Source organism: Micromesistius poutassou (assembly GCF_964030765.1).
Source record: "Micromesistius poutassou genome assembly, chromosome: 4".
Lineage (NCBI taxonomy): Eukaryota > Metazoa > Chordata > Actinopteri > Gadiformes > Gadidae > Micromesistius > Micromesistius poutassou.
The window spans coordinates 21,292,906-21,310,165 of NC_140274.1; the positions used below are offsets into that span (position 1 = coordinate 21,292,906).

General features: G+C 41.7%; 1 protein-coding gene across 4 annotated transcripts; it reads left to right on the forward strand.

The window, feature by feature from the left end:
* The first annotated feature begins 4,744 nt into the window (after window positions 1-4,744).
* LOC311341779 (uncharacterized protein) lies at window positions 4,745-15,531 on the forward strand. Of its 4 annotated transcripts, XM_084466584.1 has the most exons (7): window positions 4,745-4,839; window positions 6,251-6,313; window positions 7,940-7,987; window positions 8,187-8,474; window positions 9,414-9,512; window positions 11,901-12,173; window positions 13,235-15,531. In XM_084466584.1, exons 1-7 carry the CDS (start codon window positions 4,833-4,835, stop codon window positions 13,285-13,287), a joined length of 831 nt encoding a protein of 276 aa, XP_084322710.1. In that variant the 5' UTR covers window positions 4,745-4,832; the 3' UTR covers window positions 13,288-15,531. The 4 variants fall into 4 exon arrangements, with proteins under 4 accessions (XP_084322710.1, XP_084322711.1, XP_084322709.1 ...); XM_084466585.1 differs by lacking the exon at window positions 7,940-7,987 and having other exon boundaries at window positions 8,214-8,474; XM_084466583.1 differs by lacking the exons at window positions 4,745-4,839; window positions 6,251-6,313 and adding an exon at window positions 6,429-7,773.
* The last annotated feature ends 1,729 nt before the right edge of the window (window positions 15,532-17,260 follow it).

Consider the following 17,260-nt stretch of genomic DNA (forward strand, 5'->3'; position numbering starts at 1 on the left):
ATTTGGTGCCAGAGGTTGCCAGTACTTAGCACACCGTAGGAGGACGGTCTTTACCACCGCCTCATAACAAACAGACATGCCTGTGTCACGATTACTTTAGCCTAACCTGAGCATGAGAACATGACTCAACAATAAGGCTACACATTACCTGGTATTAACTAAGGCTCAACACATTACCTGATGTTAACACTTTTAACTGATTATTTCCTTCTTTTTTTTTTAATAAACTTATAGCTCAACTGTGTAATAATGAGCTTACAGCCTTCTGCTATAGATCAAGTCTGTCAGGGGCTTTTCTAATGCGCTCTGACCGTCTCTCTGGAGCGGGTGGGTGCTACACATCGGTGGTGGTTAGTGAGGTCCCCCCTTCACTTTAAAGCGCTTTGGGTGTCTTGAGTGTCTAGAAAGGCACTATATAAATTCAATTAATTATTATTATTATTATTATTATTCTGGAGCTGCCTCTGGCTCCGTCATGACAGGTGCATTCTCCTCTAAAACCCCTGGCTGATTGTCTGTTACCGTTCCCTGCTGTGCATGTTTGTCCCTGTGCTCCTCTATTGAAGGAACTGCATTGCTGGCCTGCGTTTTGAGTAGCTGCAACCTGTTTCGTCTGACCACAACCCCGGTGTCCGTCTGGACTGCGTAGGACCTCGGAGCCACTTCATTTAGCACTGTTCCAGCGCGCTGCCAGTCCTGTCGTTCTGCGTTGAAAACTCTGACTCTGTCGCCCGCCTGCAGAGGTTGCATTGTTTTTGCTGTGCGATCAAAGTATCTTGTTTCTATCTTGTTTTTCCTGTCGTTTTTTCATTGCCTCCAGCACAGGTGCGGAGACTTGTTTCTTCACTGTTGGGATCTGTGTCTGTAGTCGTCTGCCCATGAGCAGTTCAGAGACTTCCCGCACGCCAGAGGTGCTGCTCTATAAGCCAGCAGAGCCAAATAAGGATCCTCACCATTCTCTGTTGCCCCAGCCATCTCACTCAGGATCTCTTCCCTCTTGGGAATTTGATATTGTTCTCTGAGGATGTTTTCATTGAGGTCTTTTGGGTCCATGCATATTCTAAGAGCACCATTAGGCTTTCTTACGCAGACCATTGAGTTGACCCACTCCGTGGCTCCCTTGGTGGGTTGAATGACATTTAATGACACCATTCTGTCCAGTTCACCACAGGTCTAGCATTATCCTTTAGTTTAATGCTGTATGTGAACGGCAGCACCCCTATGCCATCAAAAATGTTGGGATACTGCGCTTCTCAACTGTCTTGTCTGCTTGTGATGTGGTGACTCTTGTATTTTTCAGCTGCGGTGACTGCGGTACTTTTCTCTCTGTCTCTGGCAATGTTTAGAACACGCTTAACAAGTTCCATTTCCTCACAAGCTTGATCTCCCAGTAGGGAGTCCTTCCCTTTTGGCACTATCACAAACGGTAGATTTCTCTTGATGTGCTTGTTCTGGACTTGTAACCTGCGGACGCCCTGTGTTTCAATCATTTACATTGTCAGGTGTGCATACACGTCATGGTAATTAAAGACAAGAATCGAAACCAATAACAAACCTGGGAAAATAAAGGTAGTAGTAGTGTGTGAACAGAAAGTAGAAAGTAGATTAATGTTGGATATTGTATCTTAAGCCACGTAGCCCATGCTGACCCCAAACTATGGAAGGTAAGCTGTCATGAACTCGATTTGATTTTGATATGCACTATTGAAATTCACATTGGTTTTAGAGGTAATGTATACTGTAGTGGTCGGTCTATACTGTGCTATTGTAGCGGAACATTACTAAATCTGGACCGGATCAGATTCACTGTCCTTTCACTGTAAATTCGGTTCACTCCTGTATTCCATCCTTCACTGTCTGTGATCGAATTAATTAACTCACTTTCCCACGGTTCCATAACGCTATACAGGTTTTTTTTTATATTAACATGTTGCTGCTTGTGTGGGCTTTATTAATAAGACTCAGTTGGCACCCATTTCTGGTAGACCTAGCTTTTCAATGTATCGTCTTTGGACGGAAGCAATAGGTTTACGAAATACGAAATACTGCTACGGGTTGTCAGGATGGAAAGGATGGAGGACGTTACTTTTTGTGACGATAATAAGGTGCTCTTATTATGAACCTGTTGGTCTGCATCATAATTATATTATATGATAATTTTTCAGTGGTGGGCTGTCAGGGCCAGCAAGGCCTTCTCTGCTGGCCTAAACACTATCAGAATCACTGACTTATGTTTTAATATATTTTTTGCCATGAATATGTATTAAATTATTTCCAATAGTCTATTCTCTTCATTTCATAGCCTTTCTCTTGGTTGCGCTGCTTCCACTGGTGTATGTTTATGTTAGAGCTTTTATCCAATCACATTTCAGCCATCATGTGTTGCCAGGGTCAAAGAAATCTGCCTTGACGCCTTCAGAATCGATAGTGCTGGCGTCTGTAGCTTAAAGCAGAGACACTATAAAAGGATATAAAGTAAGTGGCAATGACGCTATTGCTTTAACCAATCAGATTTCGAGTTGGCAACACCGAGGCCATCTAGCAGGCGTCCAGTGACGACAGCATTTTCACGTCCTTTGATTGGATGGTCAGAGACAGGTACTAGTCAGAGCCAGCAAAGCATCTATAGCCACCGGCACAAAGTAAAATATTTTGCGAGTAGATTTAATATAGCTGTTTTAACAACCCACAATGGCTGACGGAGGAGAAGAAGTTGATTTGGTCGCAGATGTACTCACAAAACCATTTTCAAGACGGACTTTTCAAGAAAAGCTGGACATTGTGAAAAACGGTCGGCCGACCACGAAGCTAGCAAGTCTGTCCCAACCGGGAAAAGGGTTTGTCCGCCACTTTCAAGTCAGCATAACTACGAGCGGTACCCTTGGCTCACAGCCTCCGAGGAGCACTGCAAATTGTATTGCTGGGAATGCCTGTCAGTGTTTCCCACACATAGGCCAATGTGTGGCGCTGCGCCACAGATTGAACAACGAGCGCCACAAATTGATTCCGCTTTTCTTATTTATTTATTTTTACTTGAACGCGATTTTGAAATGTAACTCCGCCAGCCCGTAATCGCGCCCCCGTAATGCTGCCAGTCCGACGTGTTCCCATTCCGACAGTCCCGTGCGCGTATGCAAATTAGCCATGTGCGCCAAACAGAAGAAGGGCCCTATCTTGCGCCCGGCGCAATTGACTTTCTACACCGACGCATGTGTCGTTGCTAGTTTGCACCCGGCGCAAAGCTGATTTTCCCCCGCAGCAACCAGGCACCACTACACTTGAATGTTAAATATTATGATGTCAAAGATTATGCATACGTGTGAAACTGCATAGAAATAGCGTGTGGATTGTGGAAATTTTTTTTTCCATAGGGCTGCATGAATGAACATGAATGAAGTATAGTAGGCTATGCCATGCGTTAAAATAATAATAACAATAATACATTCGAGCAAAGTATATTCCAGGCTTCCAAAACAAAATCTAGTTTTAGGGTAAATGATTGGTTAAATGATTTGGGAAAGAACAGCTGATACAGCGGTAAGTTGTACTTTTAAATCAATGCATCTGCAAACACCGTACAGCAAACACATATGTTCTTGACCCAGACATCGTGTACAAGCCCATTACTTTTAGGATTGATGAGTATTTGATCGTGAGAAAACATAGTTTTACCGCGAGTGAGTATTTAATAGAATGAATGAATGCGGGTGATGCTTGGTGCGCGTGTGTGTGCGCGCCCATCTGTCTAAACACACGCAAATTAAACACGTAAGTATGACTGTGTGTTCACACCGCACTTTGTCCCATTTCGCCTATTCGCGCGAATAGGCGTGCTGGCTGAAAACGAGGCAGGCATCTGATTGGCTACAGAAAGTTCCTTGGTGAAAAAAATGCATTTGTGAATCCAGCCGTGTCAGGGGAGTCTCAAAAATCCACATATAAATACAGACCAGTTCACACACAAATGCAAACAAGTTCACAAATGAAAAGCGTCTTGTAAATTCAAGTTTAACAGTTTGTATATAAATGTAACAACATCCAAATACATTTTTGATGAAAATTGCAATTTTTTATTTATTTATATATTTATGGATTTATATTACATTTATTTTAAACTAGACACATTTGTGTGTGGATCAGAAATGTGTTTGTGAAACTTATTTTTGTTTATGGATTTATTTTACATTTATACATGCCGATATCCATTTGTGTGTGCATTGAAATGTATTTGTGAGAAGAGAGTAATTTATATATAAATCACAAAATACATCTGTGAATCCTTCTCTGTGCATTCATTATTAATGAGACTGTTCTGACCCCATAAAACTCACCACTACTAGACGTATGTCTTCTCTTTCAAGCTGCCCCTCACAAACACTACAGACCAGTACATGGCCGGACTTGTACTGGTTTTCACCCATTTGGACACTCTGTTCTCATCAAAAAAAAAAAACTAAACTTAAAAAAACGCGTTATGTCAAAAAGGGACGTCATGGTCGCTCTGTGGTAAACGACCGAGTTCAGCCGCAGCGGTAATAAACGACAGCTTGACTTTCGCGCCCGGCGGTAAACGTTTCCATCGTTACAGCGAGCTCCACCAATCCAAGACGTCGCGTCACACTTTAGGATTGTGGGTAGTGTAGTGCTTTTAAATTAGCTCGGTCGTACCAGACTCTCATACTTCATTCATTTGCATTGCATTCATTTGTATTATTAGAAGTTTTACGGTAGTTATCAGGATTACTAGGAAGTAGTGTGTGGACAGAAAGTAGAAAGTAGATTAATGTTGGATATTGTATCTTAAGCCACATAGCCCATGCTGACCCCAAACTATGGAAGGTAAGCTGTCATGAACTCGATTTGATTTTGGTGTGCACTATTGAAATTCACATTGGTTTTAGAGGTAATGTAGGCCTATACTGTAGTGGTCGGTCTATACTGTGCTATTGTAGCGGAACATTACTAAATCTGGACCGGATCAGATTCACTGTCCTTTCACTGTAAATTCGGTTCACTCCTGTATTCCATCCTTCACTGTCTGTGATCGAATGAATTAACTCACTTTCACACGGTTCCATAACGCTATACAGGGTTTTTTTTTTTTTAAATATATTAACATGTTGCTGCTTGTGTGGGCTTTATAAATAAGACTCAGTTGGCACCCATTTCTGGTAGACCTAGCTTTTCAATGTATCGTCTTTGGACGGAAGCAATAGGTTTACGAAATACGAAATACTGCTACGGGTTGTCAGGATGGAAAGGATGGAGGACGTCACTTTTTGTGACGATAATAATTTTATTTAATAATAATAACTTTTTGTGACGATATTATGAACCTGTTGGTCTGCATCAGGTGTGCATACACAAATTACTGTAAAATGAGTGCATGAAAGAAAGACGAAGTAATTTAATTTTTCTATGTGTGTGTATATATATATATATATATATATATATATATATATATATATATATATATATATATATGTGTGTGTGTGTGTGTGTGTGTGTGTGTGTGTGTGTGTGTGTGTGTGTGTGTGTGTATATTCAGAACCCTGCTCAAAGCTCACCCTTTTAAATTGACCTATAAGGCCCTTTTGGAGTATGGCTGGTTTAAGCAGCCTCATCCGGACTGAGTTAGAATGATTCGATTCTGGAGGCTGGTGGAGGCTGCACACCTGTTGTGTATTGAACACAAACTCCCAAACCGAATCCTACGCTCCTACTGTTCTTATGACTTTCCCTTTTCCACTCAGTCCAATCTTGCCTTCTGATATATTTGATCAGGGTGGAACCCCCACCGAACACAACTGAAGGATGATGAGGAGATACAATGGTTCTGCCACTAGCCGGGATGGCTAACGGCCTCTCATAGTGAGGGAGTGGCAAGTCGTTTGGAAGTCATAGAGCGTACTGGACGGTCTGGGGTGTATGGTTTAACCATGTCCTGGCTGTTGAGATGCCCCCACCCCCCTTGTACACTCAGTGGTAAACCTCTCCATCTTTTCCACCTTAGATATAGCTTATCTGTCAAAACTAGTTAGCCAGATGAGGTGAAAACAACAGAAGTTTATGCCACTTTTGGGAATTTTGCTTATTGAGTTGCAGCGATTTGAACAGACTTTGAGGCACAATTATCAGCAGCTATCTGTGGACGTCAGATGTTAAGTTGTAGAGGAACTTTCGTAGAGATGTAGAGAGTAAAAAAAAACAAGACATTTATGTTTGCCATTACTCTTGATTTGTCTTTCAGGACTTCAAACTAAACCTGTTAAGAAGAAGTCGTCACGCAGTAGCGGACGGGGGAGCCGTCCTGGTGAGCTGTCCTCCTCTCTGCCCCACAACATGCCTCCTACTCAGTGGCAGAGCTTAGTCGCACTGGGCAAAGTTCTCATTTACAAAGTGTTTTTTTTGGAGAGAAATTCTGAATAAATGCATCATGTTTTCAAACTCAAAAATAATCGTTTGAATAATCGAGATTTCAATATTGACCAAAATAATCGTGATTATGATTTTTTCCATAATCGAGCAGGCCCTAGCATCCGCTCCCCATAGGGCCCAGGCCTACAGCCGCGCACTCATTACTAGAACCATGAACAGTGACTTAGCATCCCTACATCACACAACACATTCTAATCCGAGCAGAGAGGGAAAAGGACGCACACGCAATCATTATTAGAACCACAGACTATTTGACTAGTGACTATTTGCATCACTTATATAACACAATGACGAGAAACTACTTGTTTTTATGGAAAGTTTACCTAATATAGCATTTTGAGATACTAATGGTGCCTTCTATTTCTCTCGTAATCGCGACTTGCAGCTCGGGTGTGACGTCACATCAGTCTCGTAAAACGAGTGACCCCGGGTTTTTCGTTCTATTTGGCACACAACAAGACGAGTCGGAGCTCTGCTTTCTGCTCAAGAATCGGCATTGTTGTCATAGCAACATGGAGCGTCTCTAGCCAATTTCAGCGGCACAAGCTACAAAATAGGCGGTATTTAACACATAAGACTGTAACGACATGCCTATAGGTAACAGTATACAGTGCTATGTGTTCGACTTCTTCATTTGGTTACAACAAAAACACAAGTGCTTAAAATAGTAGAAAACCACAATGTTTATGTGATGCTCGGGGTAGCCATCTTTGTTACTGAACTCGAGGTCCTCTGAGTTCAGACGAGTTGACGAGTCGTTTTTACGACCTCGGGGGCGTGCTATTTGCAACTTCCGGTTCGTAACTCGGAAATCCGACTCGCAGATCGAGTCGGGTGGACAAATAGAAGGAACCATAAGTCTATCAAACACACTCTTATTGATGAGACATGTTGTGGGGGACAAGGCCGTGCGACAAACGGTTTAATATTTACAGAGGTCAAGAAGAGTTTAATCAATGGCTCCTAAATTCTGACATCAACATTTCAGAACTATGTGTTGAACACCCTGCCTCAACTATTGTGTTCGCACGCGGCCATTTTTATATTGCCTTTTGATTTATCTTCAAGGGGAGCTTCGAAAGATCCGTTTAGAATTTGTGAAAACTGTTAAAATCCCAGTTATCAGAGGTCTCCTGGGTGACCTTTTGCAGCAGAAAGTGTTCAGTACTGAGGACAAGAAGTCTGTGATGGAGAACCAGACGATCAAAGCATGTCTGATTGACATGGTGATGGGGAAAGGGGAGAGAGCAAGTCAGATAATGATTGATAGTATGAAGAAGAGGGAACACTTATGCTCAACCCTGGGTCTGATCTCTTCTCCTACGGCTGTTGTGGGTGAGTCGTTGAATGTACTTTTTAAAGAAACTTTTTAAAGAATCTTCTTGTCCTTTTATCCACTGGAATCCAGTTATCGAATCATTTATCGAATGCAACTTCCCACTTGGAAGGATTTTGTGCACGGTTTTCACCGAAAGACTGACGATCCTTTTTCATATCCTAGGACTTGGGGATGACAAGACGGTAGTAAAGCCAAAGAAACAAACAAGAGGTGAGTGTTTTACTGAGTGCTGCTGTGTTCCTTGGCTCATTGGTGTTGATGCTAGTGGGACAGGATACCTTTTATAGCCTTATACCTCACACCAATTTCTAAAGTGGTAAATCTAAATCTACATTTTTGTTGCGTGGTACATCGTCAGAAGGTGGAACTTGACCTGCCTGTGTGTGGATTTTCATTGTCTTTTTTCCAGCCGTAAACAATAAAACCGGCTCCGCAGGGCAGGAACTGTCTGATCAGCAGCTCCGGAATGTTGCACAAACGTTGGGACAGACGTGGGAGCAGGCGGCCATTCACCTGGGGCTGAAGAAGAAAGATCTGGATGATATCAAGAAAGAAGAGAAAGCTGAGTTCATGCAGAGACGGAACATGTTGCGGCTGTGGAAGCACCGAAACCTAGGAAAGGCCACAGCACAGGACCTGCTGAGAGGTCTGAAAGACATGGAGGACCTACCAGTCGAGACTCGTCAGTTATTGAAAGGTAACTAATGCCGCTTTTCCACCGCCAGTACCAACTCGACTCGACTCGACTCGCCTCGACTCAACTCGGTTTGGTTGCGTTTCCATCTAAAAAAGTACCTCTTCAATGTGGGCGGGTCGTAGAAAAGAACCTCTCCACCATGGGCGGGTCGTCATTAGGTTTTAATCACGGGAGACGCGATTCCCGGGAAATCTGAATCTGATCAAGAGTATTTCCTGATTCCCGGGAAAGGTTATGATGGGAAATAAAATAAAATAAAAAGCGCAATGACTGCGCGTCTATTGTTGTCATACGGTAACGTTGATAGAGGCGAAACTCGAGCCCTAGGAAAGGAACGACACTGAAACGAAACAGCGAAACGCCGGTCCGTGGACTCCAGCCACGCCGGACACACACAACCACGCCCGACACACATAACGACGCGCAGCCTAACTCTAGCCCCGGGAAAGGAGCGACACACACGGCGAAACGCTGATCAGTGTCCCCCTCGGGAGCGGGTTCGTGGACTCCAACCACGCCGGACACAACTTAACTTGAGTGAATATTCCCATTTACAGCCGCTGGCCAATCAGTTACCAGCAGCCTGTTTACGTCACACAAAAGTACCTACTCCGCTGGCATGGAACCTCGACGGAGGTAGTACTAAAAAAAAGTACCCGGTACTAGGTACCAGGTACTTTTTTTGCCAATGGAAACGCAAATAAGGCGTGTCGAGTCGAGTCGAGTCGAGTCGAGTAGGTACTGGCGGTGGAAAAGCGGCAATAGTTACCTTAAAGTAGTTCTCTAAGGTGCTGTTGGCAGAGTTACCTCGATAGTGATGCATCGGTCAGGACTTCTCAAAGTCCGACCTTAGACATAAGTTGAGCTTTCAACTAAACTCCCCATGATTGAGGAGGTGCTTTCAGACATTTCAGAGGTTGATTTATCCCCCTTTCACAGTGACGAGTCTCACCGAAGACACAGCAAGCATGTCTTTGATGGACGGGTACGAAGAGAGAGAGAGAGAGCAGAGCCAAGGACGAAAGAGCAGTCCGTCAGGTGAGCCATGGAAGATGATTAAACTATTAAATGTTGTGTTGGATCGAGCCAAAACATTCATATTTATAAAAGCTACTGTTGTTGACCAGTAATCAATGTATTAAGTTGAAACAAGGATTATAATTTTCCCATATAGCCAAAATGATATTGGTTTTATGTTTGCTTACAGCCTACAATTAAAAAAATAGAACTAATGGAAGCCGAAAAGTGTAAAGATACCAGCTCATAAGAGGGTTCCTCTAAGTCAGGGGTGGGGAACCTTTTTGACATCAAGGGCCGTATCAATTTTTGTAACTTTGGGGGGCTGCACTTTTTTTAGGCCTATAAAAATAACTCGCTCACCACATAACTTGTGTGCACAACGTTTTCTCTTTCTAAATTTGGTCCGGTGAAAGGACCCAAACTTTGCTTAAGTGTGTTTATTTTGTCCTTGCGTAACTGCCCCTGCGATTCACTTTGCCTAGCATGTTTAGTACTGTGATGACGTTCCAGGTTGGTCTTTTTCGTTACAGCGAGCGATTCTCCACACACAAGGCAAACTGGCCTGCCCTTTACTTCAACAAAGCAGTAATCATCAGTCCATTTTTCTTGGAAAACACGACATTCATTATCAACCTTTCGTTTCTTGACAGATGCGATGCTAGCCGTCAATCGTTAGATTTAGAAATGACACTGTGACTTGTTTAGGCTACCCCAATGTGACCCTCAACATTCCAAAGTAAACAAAAAGGAAATTAACCTTTTTCTCCTTAATTAATTTCATTCAAAAGTTGTCACTTCACTGTAGGTCACTGTTTCACGTTTGGACAAAAGCTCTTCTACATATGAAAGTGATCGGAGATAGGATTATTCTCAACACTAAATTGTTGATGGTGGTTTATCTACACTAATGAAACACACGTCATAGAAATTTGTAATGTCAAAGAAAATATTCTAACCTTTAGGGTTAGGGTTACCTAACCCTGCAGTCAACCTCAAGGAAGTGTGTGAGGAAAAACTAAAGTATATGGAATCGGTGCAAAGCCGCGTTACTATAAACTATGGAAGGTGAGCTGTGTTTATCTTGATGCACAAGGGACAAACTGTTTACATGTTACGTTATCACATAGCAACTATTTGCCATAGCTAGTTGTTAATGTTAAAGGCCTAAAATGTAACATTTACGCATTGGAATCATTAAAAACGACTACATCTATGTTATATATTTTGATGTTATGTACTTAGATTATCCAAATTGTTTCCAAAAATGTTCAAAACCAGAGAAATCTGTAGTTTTATTCACGCTAAAGGTCTGTTACATTTGGATGCATATTGGGATTCTAAGCAACGATTTAAATCCATTAGGAACCTTTTGAAACGTGAAATGTCTCGAGTTTATTTGGATTTTAGCTAGGTTATGTAAAGGGAGAACTCCTGCGATTTTTAACCCCATTATCGTTTTCCTGAGGGTCAGCCCATGTTGAGGGAAGTAAAAAAACAGACGAAAATTGATTTAATGTAACCAGAGATCTGCACTGGCCGGCGCTATGGAATAGCTATAATGCTATCCTATGGGGGCAAGCTCTTGGGGCTTCTAAACACATTCAGAAAACCATTCCAAGACCTATGAAACACAAGTTGGTTCTTTATGAGACACCACCGTGCTCATTTAACTCAAATAGTGTGGCGAAACAGTATAAACTTTGTGTTTTTGCATGGAGTCACTCACCTCAGATTACCCCGTTGACATATCCAGAAAGCCCTTACTAGCCGATAGCAGAACGGGTGCGCGCGGATGCACAGCCACTGTGGCTAGGAGAGCATCCGTTCAAAAACACAAAGTTTATTGAACGGTAAGCAACCATCACAAAATCGAATTCAGTGTGAAACACTGTAATGTGTATGGTAATGTTATGAAGTTACAACAACATTCAACATGCTCAAAGTAATTTTTTTGTATGATTGTTTTGACCACTGGGCTACCACACGTAACATTATCTAATGTTTGAGTAGACAACTCATCTATGGGTAAGTTAGCAAGTTAACGCTATGTTACTTGCGGCAATTTCATTAGAATAAAATTACATAAGGTGACTAAACGTAACGTGAATAATATAAGCTTTAATACATTAATTTGTCTGTGAACATGATTTCCGCCCAAGACACATCAGATCAATTTTCACCGGCAATGGCGGTTTTTGGTATTGTTTTGATTACTCAACCCCTAGCGGCAGAAATGACATGTAATACCTTTAATGTTAATATCACACTCAATTCTTTATTAGGTGCCAAGCACAAAGTGCGAGGAACCTCTTGTTTATTTTAAGTTTGCTTGCACTTAGAGTAGAAACATAGTAGGAAATGTTCCCAGTGTATTTATCAGATTTACCATGGTGTCCAATTTTCCAGACCAAAACCGAGGGCAGGCTCTGACAAGTAAGCAGCTCCTGCAGGTGGCCGAAACGCTGGGACAGGAGTGGGTGCGGGTGGGCATCTACTTGGACCTGAGAACCACAGATCTGGACGACATCAAGGCAGGGGAATCAGATGCGACCATGCAAAAACTGAAGATGTTGGAGCGGTGGAAGCGCGGAATACCAGGAGAGGCCACAGCACAGGACCTGCAGAGAGGTCTGGAGGACGTGAAGGACCTACCGTGTGAGACTCGTCAGTTATTGAGAGGTAACGTACTTCACCCACAGTCTGCAGATCCTGTCATGTTGAACGCGATGGTTCGTTTAGAGTTTTTCACCTAATAAAAAAAAAAGACGAAATATGTGATTTTTTGCAAAGACTATCATCGATTTTTGACTGATTCAGCCTGTGAATTATCCCGTTTTAGGTCACAAGTTGGTTTTTTTGGTCACAAGTTGTATAAAATGGCAGTACTAATATTACGTCGATCCACGTTCGTTTCATCCATAGTAGTAAACTACATTACATTATTTTCTGTACTGATAGTAAATCAGTTGATGTATCATATGGACAGTGGTCAGTGCTATAAGCCAATGTTTACTTGTAGACAGTACATGAATATAGGATGCTTTTGATAACATGGCGGTGTGCTGTGGAATCACAACCGTTTCATTTTGGATACCAACGATTGGCCTACTTTAATTATTGAACAGGGAAGCAACCCTGACAACCTAGAAAACTAACGTCTCCAAAAGCCAACAGACACTTCCACTAATCATTATCCCCCATCAGCCAACTGCCGTTCGCCACACTATTTTACACTTGCAAGTTGGATTCAAAAGTGAAGCTCCATTATATTTTAATCTTCTAAATAGAGATTTCGATTTTGAGTCAAACCACAAAACTTGTCCTTACCATATGAGGTCCATCCATCCGCTTTTTTCACCGGTGTGCTTCTTATTAGAAGATGCCACATATTCGCATAGTAAACGTAAATAGATATAAATAGTTGACGCAATTTTTTTCCCCCAGTTGTTCTTGCTTTTCATGTTGTTTATTTGTTATGTGCCTGGTGTAAAGGGAGCTCTACACTAAACGTCCAGAGCTATACTCCCAACAGAGGGGACGCCATGCCCCATGAGGTTGCATATTTTCAAAGCGAATCTCACTTCAGTGATACGATGTGAAACAAGATGGAGGGTTGGGGGGATGTGGAATGATTCTTCAGGCATTAGTTTGCTTTGATATTCAATTAAATTATTTGTGGTTGTAACTGCTTTCTGAAGTATACTGATGTGTACTCATTTCCTTTGTTTTTGCTTCCTCAGGCATGATGAATGGTAACCTGACGCCGCCAGACCACCAAGCAAATGCATTGTAGTGTGGAACTTATATTCGATTTCCAAGGGCCGTTATTAATGGGCCAAAACAAACTGCTGGCGCAGTGCTTTTACAAACAGATGATCAGGAAGTCGATCGTCCAGTGTCTTATTTTTCAAAAAAATTCAATCAACATCAGTTGAATTACTCAACGATTGAAAAAGAGGCGCTGGCCCTTGTGTGGGCTCTGCAGCACTTTAATGTGTATGTAGGTGGAGGGGTTGTTCCTGTGGTTGTCTTTTCGGATCACAATCCATTGACTTTTCTGCACCAATTACAGAATCCAAATCAGCGCCTGATGCGTTGGGCGTTGTTTTTACAACCCTACAATCTACAAATTCGCCACATTAAGGGCGTGGACAATGTAATGGCGGATGCGTTGTCTCGCGCCCCGAATGGGGTGGGATAAGTGGTTGTGTGCATACCTTCACAAATTTCTCTCTCCTGTCTCTATGCCCCTGTCCCTCTTAGATTACTTTTCCAGGGCCCGGAATTGCTGTGGGTCAGGAGGTTGGGTGACTGGTGAGCGTGAGGAGTGGTGAGAGTGTGTGTGTGTATAGGGGGGGTTACTAGTTGACCCGGTATGAGTGTTGATGTAACTGGTGTTGGTTGAGGGGATTGGTAGTGCTTATGTGTTTTGGGGTTTTGTTATATTTGAATGCCATAAGTGCAGAATCCCACTTAGGTGGGCTTCTGTCTTAAGGGGGGGGATGTGACGACCCCGGTGAGTCGTTGACTCCACCCTTGCTTTGACTCCACCCGGGCTGTTTGGTTTGCCTGTCCTCTCTCTCCCTTAATAGGTGATGCAGTTCAGGTGTGCCTGATTGGCAGCAGGATAAAAGCCTGCATTCGCAACAGTCAGGTCTCCCTCCTCCCGGCGTGTTGGTTTTCTTTGTCCTTTGTTTGGTTACACATAGACTGACTTTGCATGACACTTTTTGGTTACTTACATTTAACTGATTTACACCACACTTCTTTATCTTTATTCAATTTAATTCTCTGTAAAATTATCTTCTTACTTTAATAAATTCTTTATTATTGTGAAACGGCGTGGTCTCCCCCATTTCATGTTTCATGCTAGAGCCAGCATGTGACACTGGACACAATTGGATAGACCAACAACCAATCAGAGCAACGAAGTGTGTGACAAATCAGCGGCAGCCATCTGCATTGTTTAGGATAATTCCTCAACGGCTGAACCTTGGGTTCTCCTCTGTACAGTGATCGTATCAAACCCGCCCATATTAGATAAACGCTTGTGATTGCTTTGGATAAAAGTGTCTGCTAAATAAATGTAAATGACCTGGGCCAGGTCTGCTGGAAATCTGTCTGAACGGGACGGGATGCATACGCGAGAGCAAATAAAATATATGACACAGATTAGTCTGGTACCCAGGCTAGCTATATAGTTAATTCTATAATAGTTACTTGCAGAGCCTATAGTGCAGTAGATGTCTCCATTGAAAGAAACAATGAAGATTGACCAAAACAAGCAATGGACCAAATTGAAACAGTGAAGCTCTGTGAATGTTTCCTGGTCCTCCTGGCCAAATGACAACATCTGACCATGTCCCTGCTTTCCTGAGGCAACTAAATGTATGTTTTATTGGAATTAAAAAGATTGACTCATTGAGTCAGTCCTGCAATTCTCAGTTGTTCTGTTGTCTTGACTGTGTATAGTAATTGTTGCTATCATGTTTAGAATAGGACCTCCTTCGTGGGCTAGTACATGTGTACTAAGCTGTTCCCTCAGGTACCTCCTGTATTCAGGTATAGATAGGAATTTTGTAACATTTTATTTTGAAGTAATTTTTGTATAGTCCACAATGACTTTATTCTGTTTTTTTGTTTACATTTCCCCCAAGAGGGAGCTTTTATTGTTTCATATCATGTTTTTTTATATATATTACACATGTTAAAATGGATATAACAAAAATCCCACTCTCAGGGTTTCATCATAACATTATCCTGACCCAGGAATGTTCAGACGTCTGTTTGGGGCAAAATAAAAAAGGTTTATTCAGCATTTCCCATTTTCCCCAAGAGGCAGCTAGTAGTGTTTTATAAAAATAAAAGATTTGATATATTATGTTAACATGGTCATGACCAATACTGTAATTATTCAAGTGACTTCATAAACATCAAGCTATTTGAGTATAACCTGCCAATAACCAATATCCCCCTGCAGGGTTTTCACTGTAACATTAGCCTGAGCCAGAATGTTCAGACGTCGGTTAGTGGCAAAATAAAAATTATTTGTGGAAAAGGCGGCTTTCTTGCTTCATTTGTTTGACATATTTCTATACCTTTCTTTCCAATACATTCAATATCAATAAATATTTTTAATATAGTAAATATTATCACATTAATAGAATTCAGCACCATTCTATAATGCAATACATCAGTGTAAAGCTATTGGGTCAACATTGACTCTTCGGTAGATTCATGTGTAACGTTTTTTATGGTTTCACTCATGGCTCTAAAGATCTGTGGGTAGAAATGTGAGCTCAGGTGCATTTGGAGTGAGGGTCACCCAGCATCCCGTCACTAGTAGGCATTTCAAGGGGCAGAGATGAGGACAGCTCACCAGGAAGGCTCCTCTGTCCGCTACTGAATGTCGGAATTCTTAAAGATGCAAAGTCTGAAAGACAAATTAAGAGAATCAGCAAAATAGTGGAATAAAAAAATGTACTTCCTGAGTTCAATACTGGTAAACCAAATAAAATGGACATTTGACACAATCTCAAACTTATATTCCCTGTACAGATGACTTGGGAATAGAATAACTACATGGATAATAAATATGGGAAATTACCAAGTTATAAGTAAACCTGTGTAAGGTTTTCTTCCAGGGGCCTTAAGACCATGTATTGTATGGCACTGTTTATCCATCTATTGCTACACATTTGATTAGAGTATAATTTACCACTGCAGGCATTTCGTATACGGTTAAGCAAATAACATTGAAATTATTGAAGACTTTGAGAAGTCTACAAATGGAAAGACTCTCAGACAGGCATATCAAACTTGATTGGAAACTGAATTGGGCATGTCTATATATCATCCGATCATTTTAATTTTATTTCGAAATTGCTTCAAACTATTAGGAAATTAGGTTAGATATGTCTTAATTGCAAAGAACATTGATCTCGCATTATGAGTGTGTATCATAATTTATTTTTTTAATCACTATTTTAAACTCCACATTTAGGGGGCGACAGGGATACGTGCTTAAAGCCTGTCCTAATTACAGTCACATTACAATGTTGAGTAGACCAATCAATCATCTGCGTTGCATTTCGTTCGTAACAATGATCACAATCTCAAACTTCTATTCCCTGTCCAGATGACTTGGATAACTACACGGATAATGAATATGGGAAACTACCAAGTTTTGCAGCGTCTTGGCAGGTGTGGATATGAGACTTTTTCACCATTAAAAGGTTCTTACCCACGGATGAAATGCGCCTCATCTCTCAGCGGGACCTCGATCCTCTGTCGGGAAGACCTTTAGCTCCACCTGGTGGTAGTTTCCTCCCCGAGGGAGCATGGGCAGGTCAAGTCAATGTTAGTTCATTATTCCCTGGTCAACAGGTGCTGCTTATTTCGTCCTGGAGGTCATCCTCAGGCGGCTCAAACGCAGCATTATTTTCAAGCTGGAAACATAGGCTGCGGTCTGGAGAATATCAGGACATATAGTTTCCAGATACTCTATGTGTATGTATGATAAGACTAACCGGTAGGCTACTGATGGAAGGTAACCATACACGCACACAGCCAGCCAATGGGAACAAACCATTACATGACTTTGAAAAATTGAAAAACTGGAAAAAGGCATTATTTTGTGAACGGGTGAAGGAACTACTCCCATAAACCATTGCGAACCTTTTCCGACGACTTCCAACCAGATCGTTTAGCGCTTATGCAACTTAATTAAAGTTGTATCATTTATATTTATAAACGGGTGGCTTAAA

What these genes read in the sequence shown, in the direction of transcription:
- LOC311341779 (XM_084466582.1), top strand. Translation starts at nt 7,786, where the DNA reads ATGTACTTTTTAAAGAAACTTTTTAAAGAATCTTCTTGTCCTTTTATC. An exon ending in GACTCGTCAGTTATTGAAAG is followed by an intron (nt 8,475 to 9,413) that starts GTAACTAATGCC and finishes CCCCTTTCACAG; the next exon opens with TGACGAGTCTCACCGAAGAC. An exon ending in GACTCGTCAGTTATTGAGAG is followed by an intron (nt 12,174 to 13,234) that starts GTAACGTACTTC and finishes TTGCTTCCTCAG; the next exon opens with GCATGATGAATGGTAACCTG.